The 16,608-nt window shown below is 43.8% G+C and overlaps 1 protein-coding gene across 1 annotated transcript; it reads left to right on the top strand.

The window, feature by feature from the left end:
- The first annotated feature begins 12,268 nt into the window (after positions 1-12,268).
- On the top strand, positions 12,269-16,344 carry LOC310869688 (protein Tob1-like). The gene is made up of 2 exons (XM_083780526.1): positions 12,269-12,600; positions 14,066-16,344. The coding sequence occupies exon 2, from the start codon at positions 14,303-14,305 to the stop codon at positions 15,332-15,334; it is 1,032 nt and encodes a 343-aa protein (XP_083636652.1). The 5' UTR covers positions 12,269-12,600; positions 14,066-14,302; the 3' UTR covers positions 15,335-16,344.
- Positions 16,345-16,608: the final 264 nt, after the last annotated feature.

The following is a 16,608-nucleotide window of genomic DNA, read 5'->3' as shown; positions in this document are numbered from 1 at the left end:
GTTTCAAACAAAATGCTGCAAATCATGAACACATCGCGTGATTTTCGTGACATTGTGCACCCACATTCCCACTAGGCCGAGGACAAAATGCCACATGAACAATTTCAACTCAGCCTCAAGGTGGCGCTATAACTGGCCGAAAAGTGTTTTTACCTCTAACTGCACGGATCTGTGGATAACCTGGTGGAGACCTGTGCCCAGAAGGGCACTTTTTCTAGTTTGGCTCTGTACCTGGTCTACTCTTCCCCCCCCCCCCCCTCTACTCCCTGTAGTAACTCTGAGGAACTGCTAGGGGTCCCAGACCCACTGTTTAGAAGACCCCTTGTTAATGCGAGGAGCCACCGTATAGTATAGTGCATGTGATGAAGAGAGGAGGGCAGATATGGACTGACAATTAGCCTGAAAGAGCCCTCATGTGACCGACCACTCATTTACCACCATCTAGAGAGCATACAGTTCTGTGTAGATGTGTTCTTGGAATTTAGTTGCTGAAGCCTCTCACGGCCTATATACACACACACACACACAAACACAGAGTATATTTGTCCGTCCGTCCATCCATCTGTCAGTCCGTCCGTCTTTCTCACAAACAAGCACTGGAAATTCTTTATGTTCCGTGAGCTGAACTGTAGTGTCACGGTGACTGAAGTCATAGCCAAGGGGGGTAATGGGCTGTGAGCCTGTGATGTGTGTGCTGTGCGCACAGTGCGTGCATGCCTCTCTGTGTGAGTGCTAGACCTGTGTTTTTGTACAAATGTTTTTCTCCGTCTGTGTGTGAAATACTGTGCGTGTCTTGTGTGTGTAAACGTAACGTTAGCCGTGCGTGCGCTGGTGTTGTTTACCCATCATGCCTGGAGTCCCTGCAGCCATTGTTCTGTGTGTGTGTGTGTGTGTGTGTGTGTGTGTGTGTGTGTGTGTGTGTGTGTGTGTGTGTGTGTGTGTGTGTGTGTGTGTGTGTGTGTGTGTGTGTGTGTGTGTGTGTGTGTGCTGCAAGGTCAGAGCAGGGGGGCAGTCAGACAGATATTTTGTGAAGCCACTAAGGAAATCGTAGTTCATATAATGGCCTGTTGTGTCGCTGTCATTGGACCCAGAAAAACCCATAGCCCCATAGAAGTCCATGTATTTGGGCCCAACTTCACCTAGATTGTATTACCTTAATAAACATGGTCATGAATACTTTCTGCTTCCAGTCACTAGTTTAAAGTCTCATTTCTAATGTCATAATATTCTTTTTGGAAAATGATGGTCCCATTAATTAAAAAAACGACCATAAAGTCGCGTATGTTCTGAGGGGCGTGGCTACCGTTACAGTCTATGATCGGGATTCCCCTCCCACTCGAGTCAAAATAAAAACCAACGGAGCTTGTAGATCAGCTATTTCTGAATAGCTGAAATAATGATTCCAGAAATTCCCTCCATATAATAGACTTGCCTGGATAATGTATCTTATTTGTTTGTGGTTGGTGTTCTTTATTAGTGTTAATGAGTGCTAGTTATTAGGAACACCTCGGCACTCACTCACTATAGCCTGCAGCTATCCTATCGTCATGTCAGCACCACTGCCTTAAACGGGTAGTGTTGTTGTTAGTAGGAATAAACACAGAAGTACCCGGGAGGAAGTGAACGCTGGAAAGGGAGGATTCAAACTGTAAATTCCTGGTTCTGCACAAAAAAGGAGGTGGTGCGCACAGAAGGAAAAACAAATGGGGGGATGTCTTTTCTTTTTTGGGTTCCCAGATTGGCCTGCAGCAGACAGTCAAATCCAAACCATTAGCATCCGTAAGCATTCACTTCAATGTTTAAACCGCGCTGTGTGCCAGAGGTCAAACTTCGTACAGTGGTCAGCATGCCTTTGGGAGTTGGGTCACTTATTGGTTTGCCCTGGACTTTCATTCTTAGCTTGCGTATTGAGAGGATCTGACCTGTTCCAAGTTATTAAAGGGACTTTAATAACTTGTTGTCCTTTCCGTCGATGACAGTGCAGGGATTCAATCTCAGTGTGCCTTTTTATAGATGACTGGCGATATTAACACACGTTGGCCTTGTACACAGTGCCAGTGGGTAAAGACAACTTCCACTTTATGGAATTTTGCCCCCGGACGAGCTACAAACGCTGTGGTTACTCATTAAGCTGCACACGCCGCAAGTGTACAGTACACACACGCATCTGCGTGCGCGTGCAAGGACCTACATGGTACGGAACATGTAAACACAGACGCTAATGTTATCAGTTGTCTTGGTAGCAGCATTATGCACATTTTCCCCTCAGTTGCCCGCAGTGGCCTGTATAACCCAGCGAGCCTGTTACATAATTCATCCAATGGCACCTCACTGGGGCACTAGTCAACAGATGCAACAACAAGAACAACACTGACATGCAGAAGGAACCGTAATTTGAACGCGCGACCGAATGTGGATCTGCATGAAAAGCCTGGTTATTGATCTCTGGCTCCGCTTTTAGAAACATGAAAGCAAGGGGGGGAAAAACATACTGTTATCACGTCCGAGAAGCGTGTCTCGTCTTCAGTAACACAGTGTTCTGCGAATCGCTCTACGTGCTGAACTAACTAATTAGGGATGATATCTTTGAGAACATGCTTACGCTGGAAGAATCCTGAGCCATAATTGAACTCTGTTCCGGGTCCATTTTGTTACATATATATGTGTACACTCTCAGTTACATATCTCTGCTGTCAGGAGGAAACCTCATAACTCCAAAATGTTCATCTTTCAGGAAATGAAAAATATGTATTTTTCGGGAAATTAAGAAAATCTTATATTTTTAAAACAAAGCAATACAGCCTCATCAAATGTACAGTTTTTTTTTTTTTACTTGAGTATTTCCATTCTATGATACTTAAACACTTCTACCCTGGAGGCAAATATTGTACTTTTTTACTAAATTATTTGAAAACGACATACTTCTGGTATTTAGCTAATTCGTTTTTATAGGTTTGACCCATTTAGAAACATCTGAGTACTTTTATTAGCCCCAGTATTATTTTGATGCCAATGTTGTGCTATTACTTGATATTACTTATATATTGTGTTATTGCTAAAAAACAAATCCTCCACCACTGAATACTCGGGGGTTCCAAAATGTTCGGTTTTAGCTTGAGAGCCAGAAGAGAAATGTCTTTCTAGGATCCAAACTAGTGAAAATAGCAGATCTACAAGTTTACATCGTTTCGCTATATGACACTTTATGAGCTTGTAGATCGGCTATTTTCACTACTTTACTCTTATGGAATTTAATTGAATTTTTTCTTCATAAAAATGTTTTTAAAATGTAAATGAAATATAAAATATAATAATAACACAAACTCGCGACCCACAAAATGGGTCACGACCCACGGGGAACAGTGTGTTAAAACTACCTTTACTAATGGAACCATCTGGTGTACTTACGGAGACAGACAGCTGATCACACACTCCTTGCTCCCTCTGATCCCTGCCCTGTCTATATCCCTGATAAGATAATTAGCCTTTCAAGCATACAGAGGTCAAGTTGGGTTGCACTATCACGACCGACAGACAGACAGACAGACAGACAGACAGACAGACAGACAGACAGACAGACAGAGCTGTTTGGCCTAAAGCGGAAAGCCTGCTACCATACATTACTTGGTGGAGTCTAAGGCCTTGAATGTGATAAAAAAGTAGAAATAAAATTGAATTATTAGACTTATGACATCCCATTAGCTGAACATTCAATAAACCATAAAAATATATATAGGCCTATATATATATCAAGACAAAACCGGCACTTCACATTAGCTCAGGGCAGGATTGCTGTTTAGCAACACTGCTGCACACTTCGGCCGCCACGATCACACACCACAGCGCACGGCCAGCCTCCCGGGACCTCGCGAAAAACCACCCTCCGCTCCCGCACCAATATGCGCGCCAAATTTTATACATTTACGCCACAACACACACCTAGCCCCGCCATAGCCCCCGCACTGCATATTGGGATGTTTACATCCACCTCATGTTCTCACCACCCAGTTTGGCTACACACACAAACCTACACAATTCTCCACACGCAACACAGAGCCCTTATTGGCTAGCCCGCTCACATGCCGATCCCCACGCAGCAAAACACAGCTGTGATTGGCCGGCCAGCCACACACCCCATCTCATCGCCAGTTCGATTAACACATGCGTTATTAGTTGAGTTTTCTTAATGAAGTGCCTCTGAATTGTAACGGTGTGTTTGTCAGTCAGCGATGCGATCCGTTGTAATTGATCCGAATCATCCACCACCGCACCAAGCACCATACACATGGACTGGAGAGAGAATCATCCACCACCGCACCATACACATGGACTGGAGAGAGAATCATCCACCACCGCACCATACACATGGACTGGAGAGAGAATCATCCACCACCGCACCATACACATGGACTGGAGAGAGAATCATCCACCACCGCACCATACACATGGACTGGAGAGAGAATCATCCACCACCGCACCATACACATGGACTGGAGAGAGAATCATCCACCACCGCACCATACACATGGACTGGAGAGAGAATCATCCACCACCGCACCATACACATGGACTGGAGAGAGGAATCATCCACCACCGCACCATACACATGGACTGGAGAGAGGAATCATCCACCACCGCACCATACACATGGACTGGAGAGAGGAATCATCCACCACCGCACCATACACATGGACTGGAGAGAGGAATCATCCACCACCGCACCATACACATGGACTGGAGAGATCCACCACCATACACATGGACTGGAGAGATCTACCACCATACACATGGACTGGAGAGAGAATCATCCACCACCGCACCATACACATGGACTGGAGAGAGAATCATCCACCACCGCACCATACACATGGACTGGAGAGAGAATCATCCACCACCGCACCATACACATGGACTGGAGAGAGAATCATCCACCACCGCACCATACACATGGACTGACCATACACACCATACACATGGACTGACCATACACACCATACACATGGACTGGAGAGAGAATCATCCACCACCGCACCATACACATGGACTGACCATACACACCATACACATGGACTGGAGAGAGAATCATCCACCACCGCACCATACACATGGACTGGAGAGAGAATCATCCACCACCGCACCATACACATGGACTGGAGAGAGAATCATCCACCACCGCACCATACACATGGACTGGAGAGAGAATCATCCACCACCGCACCATACACATGGACTGGAGAGAGAATCATCCACCACCGCAACATATACATGGACTGGAGAGAGGCCAAGTGTTTCTCACCATACACATGGACTGGAGAGAGGCCAAGTGTTTCTCTCCCTTCACCATACACATGGACTGGAGAGACCACCATACACCACCGCACCATACACATGGACTGGAGAGAATCATCCACCACCGCACCATACACATGGACTGGAGAGAGGCCAAGTGTTTCTCTCCCTTCGGCTCATGTAGCCCTCATTGGAACTACAAATATTGTTCCCAAAGAAACAATGTGCGGTCACTGCAATCCAAAAGATTGTAGGCCTACAGGCCTACTATAAATCAGTCAAGGTCTCCCAAAAAATATACTACAGTCTGTTCTGCTCCATTCTCAACATCTTTTGGTTTCCAAAAACCGTTTAATGTGTGCTTATTTTAATTTAATTTAATTTGCTTTGATGTGAAAATAGTTATCAGATATCTGATATCTTCAGAAGAAGACATTGCACATTGCAAGAGACCTGTTTTGTATTGTGTTTGTATTGTAGGTAGGCCTATACTGTGCCAAAATGCAGTTGTCTATGCATTTAATAAGGGGTATTGAGGGGTATGACGAGGGGGGCAGTCAGACAGATATTTTGTGAAGCCACTAAGGAAATCGGGACATCCTGAAAGTTCATATAATGGCCTGTTGTGGCGCTGTCATTGGGCCCAAAAAAACCCATAGCCCCATAGAGGTCCATGTATTTGGGCCCAACTTCACCTAGACTGTATTACCTTAATAAACATGGTCATGAATACTTTCTGCTTCCAGTCACTAGTTTAAAGTCTCATTTCTCATGTCATAATATTCTTTTTGGTAAATTATGGTCCCATTTATTAAAAAAATGACCATAAAGTCGCGTATGTTCTGAGGGGCGTGGCTACCGTTACAGTCTATGATCGGGAGCCACCCCCCGTTCGAGTCAAAATAAAAACCAACTAAGAAGAAGGGGGGAAGTCCCGCTTCGTTTTCTGGGCCAGCCAATGGCGGGCCCAAACGGATCTGGAAAGATTACGATTTACAATACAAGGACTGACTGGCTTCATCTTACGTCCATATCAGACCCGGCGAACGCTTTGTCCATATTTTTTTACAGTCTATGGGTATGACCCAAAAAACAACAAATAATAATACCCATCCGTTACTACATGTGAAGGGCACAATACTGGGTTTAAAACCACAGCTGAAACATTAAGTAGAGTCTGTCAAATCCTTCTTCCCATTGCGCTGCCGCTGCAACGTAACTAGGATGAGCCGCCCGAAGGGTGGCGAAATTCTAGTATATATATATATATATTTTTTTAACTAGTTTACTATTTTAACTAGTTTTCTAGTTTGCTACTTTTTAACTAGTTTGCTTGTTGTGCAAAAACATCTTTTGCCAAAGTTGGTGTACTTACTACATTTTCAAATTGAATCCATCACATGCGGCAGTGGTTCTCAAAGTGGGGTCCGGGGACCCCCAGGAGTCTTCCACGGTGCTCAATGGGGTCCTAATGGCATTGCTTATTAAGTCCATATCCCAAGCTAAATCAAATAGCATAAAATCAGTTCAACCACTATTATTCCTATACCTTTATTTGAAAATTGGCTGTTTTCAAAACAAATCTCGAAAGAATTTGACAAATTTGGAATGTTTTCAAAATATTTAACACAAATCTTGTATGGGGGGTCCCTGGGACAAAATCTTTTCAGAATGATTAATTTGGGGGTCCTTAGCGTGCAAAAGCTTATAAGCACTGATGACACTCTTCACCTTGACGGTGCATATTCAGCTGAGCTCACATTGAAAAGTATAGGGAGATAGTATCTCTGCCCATCTCTCAGCTGCAGTACATTTTTGTAACACCCAATCTGCATCCCACCCTTTCCCTTTGCTCTTCAAAGGGAGTGCAGAGGTGTGTGTGTGTGTGTGTGTGTGTGTGTGCGCCCCCCCCCCCGGGTGCTCCGCAGAGCCGTGTTAAGTAATAACAAGCAGTGACGTCAAAGACGGGCTCCTCCGTCTGCTCATGCAGGGAGAGTGGGAGGGACATGATAGAGCTAGTAGTGAGTGAGGATCTTCTGTGTGTGTGTGCGTGTCAGACAGTTGCATCTTATGTACATGTCTGTTATTTCATGTGCTGCTATTTAACTACCCTGCCCCGCTGCTATTTTTTAACCACGCACTTTGTACACCTCATCACACTGCCCATTATTGCTATACCTTTCTCTCTTTTTTTATATATAAAATGTTTATACCACGATTTTGCAACCCACTTTTTTCCGACCCAGTGTCAATTATCTAACATAATCCTGGGCTCTACACTCCCTCTGCCAACCTGGGGAGAGCAACGGACTGACTTCATGCTTCCTTCTAGCATGAGGAGTCCAAGCCTCTACTTTTCACCTGACAGGGGGGGGAGGGGGGGTTCCCTTGTTGGACGTAGTATGTGGAAGGAACACATTATTCCAACCACTTCCTTTCCCCTCCACCAGGCGCCCCGGCTGGCCAGGGGGAGGTAGTTTAGAGACCAGGATTTAATACTGCATGTTTTTTTTGTTTTTCACGTGATATGACAAAGCAGTTGATTTGAGTTGAGTCTGTCTGTTCATTTATAACTCCAAGAGTATGCAAAATGTGCATACTGCTACACTCGCTTGCAGGTCAAGTAAACGTATGTGTACGCTACATAACATTGTGCGCAGCCTGTTTGTTTACAAAGCAACCCAGGTGGTTCCTGAGCCTGCGTGCTTGTGATTGGGCGGAGCGGAGGCCATCACACCCCACAGCAATGCATCCCCCCCCCCCCCCCCCCCCCCCAGTGCTAATCCAATTGCCTTTTTCCCCCTACCGAGATAAATTGAAAAACCGCATTAAATTATGTGCTGTCATGTGTCTGCACATTCCTGTTGTCCATGCACACGGTCCTCTGTGCACTGGGTACAGTCGTGTCCAACTGGTCTGTCATCTGATGGCTGAGGGAGTAGGAGGGGCCAGTGAGAATGAACTCAAGGTTACTCATGTTAAAAGGCCAGCGATTCTGAAGATGTTGAAAGTGGACCCCTGACAAAAAGAAAAAATAAATAAAACACTAAGATCTTGATTATATATATATATATTTTTTTTTAAAGTAAAACAAGTGAAAGATAATGACTTCATGTAGTTGACTTTAGTTCCATTGATGCAAGCCCAATTAAAACATGCTCTGAAATGGCATGCGGTTCCCCCATCTGACTTAAAAGTATTTTGTGGCTATAGTATCTATTTGTTTAAAAAAACTGAGCAAAACTTACCTATTTATTTGGTTCCAAACAGCACCATTTCCATATTCAAATCAAACTCTTGCTATAAATTGAATATAACCTTAATTTATCATTTTTGTTTTACTTTATTAGATTACATTTCAAAACTGAAGATGAGCAATGACACAATGATTTAATGAATGCCTGTTGACAGCATCAAGTATCTATTCTAATGGTAGCATGTATGGTCATATTTTTTAGCCCTGAAGCATTATGTAGGCCTAATTGTCTCATGCATGAGGCTTAGGGGTTTAACAGTAGAAATAGACAGCTAGATTATAACTTGTTCATTCAACTTCACTTTTCTCCTGTAGTCAAAGCCACAAAGTCCCTTTGAAGATTGATTGGGGATTAGCGTTGCTAGCATTTCAACGTGCCTCGCCACTGCTGCTAACATTTTAAACGTCCTGCCAGGTGCAGCACTGTCACTAAAGCGTGGTGGTACAGTGAGTGACTACAGTCACATGCACTGTATTTCATATATGCTTGATATCTGCTATATCTTTAACTTCTTGCAAGAGACCTATAAGCTACACTGCCCTTATTCTTTTGAGTACACACTTTGTTTTGATTTGATATTTCCCCTGTCTATTATGATCAATTTTAAGTGGCAAATTTGGGTAGCTTGTACAAAACAAATATTTCACGCATCTCTTACATCTGTATACGTATGCATGCACGCACGCGCACACACACACACACACACACACACACACACACACACACACACACACACATGATCTACCCATCAGGGAGCAAATCAACCATGAAGCGTGTTGTATGTAAACTTCCATAAAAGGTTTTTGCCAAATCGTAAACTATATGGCTTCAGTCCCGGTGGCTGTGTGATAATGGCTGGCATTGTGATGTGTGCAATAAAAACAACGAGGAGGGGAACCTTGCCAAGGCCGTGGACATATCCCAGTGCCAATGGCAACCAACTCACTCCCCTGCCCACTTGCATTCTAAAGAGAGCATGTGAATCTCACTCCTTTGTGAACCCGCCGACTCTCCCCTCTCTGCCCTGCTTCAGCCTGCTCCATTGTCTGTCCCATAGATCTAATTCCTTCTTTCCACCTGAGCCCTGTCACACATTTACAGCTCACAGCAAGCACATGACCGCGCTTGGCAAACCTAAGCACTTGAAGAATGCCTAAACGTCCTCCGTAAGCCTACTACTGTTGGAGCAACAGCTTCCCTTCCTTCTCTGTGACAAGGACAGCTGTTGTGGTGACTAGAGTATAAAGTACTCAGAGACTGTACAAATGTAACCAAAAGGAACCTTATACGGGTCCCTTTGGTTACATTTGTACAGTCTAGATATAAATCTAGACAAATTAATGAGGTAGGCCTATACGTAAATTTTTCTAACCCAGTATTGCATGTACAATGTAAGACTACTTGTACTTAAGACATAACATTTTCCATGGTACCTGATGCGTGTAATTACGGCCACAGACTACTTACTAAATGGTATAATCGGAGATATCTGAGGAAATTATATGGGGTTAATGACCTAGAAAATGACTGGCCTTAATAAAAACAGCGTAAATAACAACATGAAAACACAGCAATCGCTATTTTCACATGTGCTGTTTTGCCTGTTTATTCAGGACTCATAAAGCCACAGAGAAAAGACAAAATAGGGCTGATCATGAAACCAACGTTGTTGGTCCCAGTGATTTGAAACCTTTTTGGACCGCTATTTTATTACGCCATGGAATCCCATTCATTAAGACTTTAATCTCTGGGAAGAATTTTAAGACATGATTTGGTCCAAATAATGGTCTGCATTTTGTCCACGATTCCTTTATTGTCTATGTACTCATCATTATTGTGCGTGCATTCTCTGGTTGCATTAAATGCACTGCGGCAGCATAATGATGATTATTAGCCGCATTCATCACTGGAATATCGTGTTACAAACATGCACAAGTATTGAAGTATTTCACTGGAATATCGTAATACAAACCGAAGCACAAGTATTTTTATAGGCTATTAGATGCATTTTCTACAAGAAGACTTTTACCAGTCAATTATTACACAGCACTATCTATCTCGTGCAGAGAGACAGCCCTTTAAAAATGTGCTTACGCCATACGCACAGCCAGGCTGGTGATGACGCGCCCAGCTACATCAGCACCTTAGATACGGACCACACCATTCAACACTGGGGCTCCTGCCCCGTTTCTGACCTATCACAGGGCTCCTGGCCCCTTTCTGACCAATCGACGCCGGTGTTTTCTAGATAGCGTTCGGCACCACCCCCTCCGCCTGTGTGCCAGCTGTATGTATGCTTCCACCGGGGAGTCTCCTCTCTCGGCTTAGCAATAGATTTATGTATATATGCGATATATTTTCTTATAATAATGACACCGTCACGGCCTTTCTTTAGCCTAGTTTAGTTGCCCCAGCTTCCGGCTGAGCGATGAATACAAAATGACAGCAAACGCATTTTATATAACCCTGGGACAGGAGTCTACTCGAGTCGCACACTCCTGTCACTTCATGGTATAAACATTATAAGGCTACTAAAGCTATTGAGATAGAAGCAGCAAGCATTTCCGTAGCGCCCGGGCCGTACCGATACCTCAAGACTCAAGTTCCTATTATTAATAATAAACAATTGATCATTTTGTGCTATAGCATCTAGCCTACTGATAATTTTCATATCACAAGACTGCCATTAGAGCGACGGCGTCGCTCGCCGAAAATAGCCGATGTTCAGGCGTTGCGTTCGCGACTTAGCTTGTAGATTGGCTATTTTCGGTATAATTGAAGCACACGTTTCTGGGCGAAAGGGCTGCATGGTTCTCTAGCTGTTCTTCTCAGCAACACTAAACCCCGTCACGTCGAGAGAGACTAGAGACAACGGGTTTGTGTGGGGCTACCAGGGAACACGACACACACGTGTGGATGTCATTTATTCCGTCGTGTGACTTAAAAAATAATTATTTTTGTCTTCGCATCAGCTGTCATCAGAGCCATAGGTTTACTTACTTGTGACGCAAATGTACATGTCGGGACGGAGGGGACTGTTGCCACATTTTGCGACAGAAACAAGCGGCCAGGTCTACGAAAACAAGCCCAAAAGAGTTTTCAGTTTACCACTTGTAAAATACATATTTTCTTTAAAATAATTACACGATGGGTGGGACCTATGCACAAAAACGAATTTCACACACTTTTTAACTTTTAAAATAAAACTGATATGGCAATAAAGTTCATTATTATTTTGATTCTGATTATATATGTAACATTTTGTTTGTCCCTGGCCTGGCTGGCACAAGTATTTTCAGATGGGGGTTCATGGACAAATACGATTTAATCTTTGTGTAGGATAAAAATAGCCTATTTGCTCGTCTACATGACGTAAATGCATTGCATTCATTCATTGTCAAATGGAATTTAATGTTTTTGTATTAAAGACGAAAATCTAACACTATAGGAAAAACAAGGCCAAAGTCGCCGATATTCAGCGGACTTGGCAACACCGTAGGGGAGGCGTTCCTCCATTCAGGTAGGGTGATCGACGGAGCGAACCGGCCAATGGGCGTCCGAGTCGGGCCATGCGTGGAGGGCGGGACTCGCGGCGGTGAGCCAATGGCGCGGCGTATGTATTGTTTTGACCTCTGAAAGCGCGTCACCGCCTCCACCTCGTGCCCGTGGCGGAGGCTATAAATACAGGCGCTCTGCAGACGGTGGGGGACGAAGTTGTAAAACTCCCGAGTAGGAGGGAGAGGAGCTGCTTTGCAAAGCCTGCTGAACAGGATAGGACACGGGAACGAAAACAAACAAAAAAGAAACTCAAAAATAAGAATATAACCTTAAAAGAAACCTAAGAAAGCAAACGTAACGTCAATCCTCCCGACAGACATCTTCATGTACTGGAATTACTTTTTTTTTTTTACATGATGATAATATATTCTATGTGAAGACAGTATTTATACCTTACCGAACTGTTTTGTTTTTGTTTTGTTTTTTTCTTCTATTTGCACTAAACTAACGGTACTTCAAAACTACTGAGAATCTCTTGATTTTTTTAAACGGAAAAGTAAGTATCGTTTTGCCCTTTTTATGCCTCTGCAGTTGTGAGTGTTTTTGCTTGGTGTTGGGCTGTCTGTGTAAGCTCTGTTCGGAGTCTGACTGAGGGTTTCATTAAGCTGATTTGCTGCGTCAGTCCACGAAGTTAGGGAGGGGTTGTGTGTGTCAGTGTGTACTATTTTCTTGGTCCAAAGTGTGTTGCATCTGTACTGGAACCAAGCTGGAAGGTGTTTTATGTCAGGACTAATGTATGAGATCACAGTGTAAGCAGAATTGATTCATTCCATGCCTCTTGGTGGGTCCTCCTCAGCCAATGCATAAATCGAGTTTTAGCTGCGCGTAGAATACAAAGTGTCACATTGGCTTCACTCTCCTGTCTTCAGCCCAGCCCTGAGGTTCGTTGGTTGCTGGTCAAACTTCTTTATATGCAACGTAATTGATTTGAAGCTACGATTTGTCGATGAAGGGAGATGCTACACGCCGACGCAGATTGCTCTGTAAAATAGTCAATTCAACTTGCTGTGTCGTTGTGAAGCTTTATTTTGACTTGTGTCTTTTTACCGAATCGTTCCGACTATTCGACGGTGCTTGCGTATATTAAACCAGCTCCAGGGTAGGCTATAATAACCAACCAACATTCATTGCTAATTTAATGCAACTAAACTGACCAGAATATTTCATTTTGTTCCAATTTGGCCAATCGATAAATGAACAGTGAAGTTTACATTTACCAGGCAGCCACTTTAACTTGTTACATTGCGGTCATTGTTGTTTTATTAAGGATAACCTTCTCAGTAGGTGATCAGTTCACTGACTGTAGCTTTACTGTACACCGGCTAGGCTGTGGTGGATCTATTATGTAACAGCAATCCAATAGCAAGATTCAGAGAGCCTGAGCTTTCTTAATATAAAAAATATATAATAAATAGCCATATTCGCATGACGCATTCCACCCCATCTGCCACTGTTGACACTGAAGATGTTTTTATTTTTTATTATTATCCTACTATTTATGTTTAAATGATTGTGTGCAACAAAACAAGAAGCTACACAGACTTTGCTGTCAGGCAGTGTAGGGTTAATGTTTAAAGGGCGCTTCTGTGTACTGTATCTATATGGTTTGCAGTAGCAGCCACCAAGAACATTATGAAGCATGGCCTATTTTATAACATGTCTTTCAGTACAGTGTGTGTGTGTGTGTGTGTGTGTGTGTGTGTGTGTGTGTGTGTGTGTGTGTGTGTGTGTGTGTGTGTGTGTGTGTGTGTGTGTGTGTGTGTGTGTGTGTGTGTGTGTGTGTGTGTGTGTGTGTGTGTGTGTGTGTGTGTGTGTGTGTGTGTGTGCTATAGTATTTAGGTAACATTACCAACAAAGAGGGAAAAAAAGTGTTCATCTATTTCTTGGGCTGATAATATCACAAGGAATAGCAAAGTAACATGCATACTCATGGTATTTTTCCCCACTTGTGATTATTTCAGAAAAGATCACTCGACCTGTGGAAGAACACCACTTCTACAAAACCAGCACTTTTTGTTTGTTCAACCAGTTTCAACTAAGCTCTAGTTCCTTGTTTTTGCCTGGTGCCAGAAGACACCCTGTCCTCCCCGGAGATCCTCGGCAGCCCACCACGGATAAACAACACCCACCCCGTGGATACATCGGAGGCCAGACACACCCAGTCGTCTCACACATCTGGTGCACTTCAGCGGTCCGCTATGCAGCTTGAAATCCAAGTAGCCCTCAACTTCATCATCTCCTACCTGTACAACAAACTGCCGCGGCGGCGGGTCAACATCTTTGGTGAGGAGCTGGAGCGGCAGCTCAAGCAGAAGTACGAGGGACACTGGTACCCGGACAAGCCATACAAAGGCTCAGGATTCAGGTGCATCCATGTGGGGGAGAAGGTTGACCCCGTGGTGGAGAAGGCGGCCAAAGAGAGCGGGCTGGACATCGAGGACGTCCGCCACAACCTGCCCCAGGACCTCAGCGTGTGGATCGACCCCTTCGAGGTGTCCTACCAGATCGGCGAGAAGGGGCCGGTCAAGGTGCTGTACGTCGATGACAGCAACGAGAGCGTGGCTGCGGCCATCCCCAATGGCAGTCTGGACCTGGACAAGGAGATCAAGAACAGTTTCAACCCCGACGCGCAGGTCTTCATGCCCATCTGTGAGCCCCCAGTGGGCACGTCGCCCGTCTCCAGCTCGCCTTCGCCTCCCTTCGGCCACTCGGCAGCCGTCAGTCCCACCTTCATGCCCCGCTCCACCCAGCCGCTGACCTTCACGACTGCCATGTTTGCAGCCACCAAGTTCGGCTCGACTAAGATGAAGAGCAGCGGCCGCAACAACAACAACGGCAGCAGTGCTGCCGGGAACAACAAGGTGGCGCGCACTTCCCCCACCAACCTGGGCCTGAATGTGAACGGCCTCCTGAAACAGAAAGCCATCTCCACCTCCATGCACTCTCTGTACGGGCTGGGCCTGGGTGCGCAGCAGCACCAGAAGCCCTCGGCCCTGTCCCCCAACGCCAAGGAATTTGTGTTCCCCAACCTGCAGAGTCAGGGCAGCCCGAGCGCTCTCTTCCCCGGAGACAGCTCACTCAGCCTCAGCCCGCTGCAGTACAGCAATGCCTTTGACGTGTTTGCCGCCTACGGCGGCCTCAACGACAAGTCCCTTATGGACGGCTTGAATTTCAGCTTGAACAACATGCAGTATTCTAACCAGCAATTCCAGCCAGTTATGGCCAACTAGTACATGTAAAGGTACAACTCCTGCTACTGCTACTACACACAGAAATGACCAGAGATAGGGGAAAACACACACAAACACACAGACACACACACACACACACACACACACGCACACACCACAAATGCACATTAAAGAAAAATAAAACAAAAAGAAAACATGAACAGATTGTCAAGGAAAAAAGTGACTTGTCAGCTATAAAATCTTTTGTTACGAGTCCAAGAGCATGAGCCCGAGGGTGAATTACTTTGCCCCCTTGAGTTACTTTTTCTTTATTTATTTTTTTAATTTCTTTTTTTATGATGAAGCTTGTAGTACAAGATGCCCAAGCTTGGTTACCTAAACTTCAACATGCATCATTGTTATTTCTTTTGCCAACCAAGCACAAAATAATTTTTTACGTGACTGCTTTAAGATATTAAAAAACAAGAAAACAAAAAAACAAACCCAAGTCATGGCCTCTTTCAGTATTTAAAACATAACTGGATGCCGCCAATTTTTCAAAGAATTGGCATAAATAAGTGGGATTTCCTGGTCTTTTTTCTAATTGTATAATTTAATTTAGTACAGAGTTTGTAAAATATCAGAGTATCTATTGTTTCTACGACATGGTATTGCATTTATATCTTTTTACTACTACAGTGATCCGTGATGGCTGCAGCGACTTTATGTTATTTCTTTTTTTATTGAAATTGTAAAATGAATCCATCTAAAAAACAAACAAAAAAACAACAAACATCGACTATTCTAAAGATTGTGTACAGAATATTCCGTAGTGGTGGGATTTAAGAATATTTGCTTTTTTGAAAAACATAAGAGTTGTATTTTCTGTTAAGAGTTTAAAGATTTTTGCTATATTATGGACAAAATGTAATCGTATATTAATTTTGTACCTACATTGTGCAATACTTGATAAAAAAGAAAACGGTATAACAAAGTATTTGGAGTCAGTGTCTTACATGTTAAGAGGGACTGATAGTTTATTAAGTTTGTATTAAAATGCTTGAAAATAATTGCGCCTGTTCAGTTTCTCATTGGTCTTGTGGTTTACCTCGTTGATGCAGGTGATACTTAGTAGTATTTCGTCACTGTCTGGCAGAAACCTCATATCTCTATTTCAACTACTCCTGTAAATGCATGCCCTACTTCATCCAAGAGTGTGGCACAAAAGTAGTGATTGAATATAGCAGATATACAAACTTAAAATGTTTTTGCAACTAAAAAAAGAACAGTTTTGGACAGGTTTTTACCTGACAGCAGTGATTTGTTTTGTACCA

The sequence above is a fragment of the Protomyctophum parallelum genome, assembly GCF_964188405.1.
Source record: "Protomyctophum parallelum genome assembly, chromosome: 13".
In the NCBI taxonomy this organism is placed as follows: domain Eukaryota; kingdom Metazoa; phylum Chordata; class Actinopteri; order Myctophiformes; family Myctophidae; genus Protomyctophum; species Protomyctophum parallelum.
Note: the sequence above shows the minus strand (reverse complement) of the source record. Positions and strands in the feature narration are given on the sequence as shown.

Excerpts from the sequence above, each read along its gene's own strand:
- LOC310869688 (XM_083780526.1), top strand. The coding sequence starts at position 14,303 with ATGCAGCTTGAAATCCAAGTAGCCCTCAACTTCATCATCTCCTACCTG.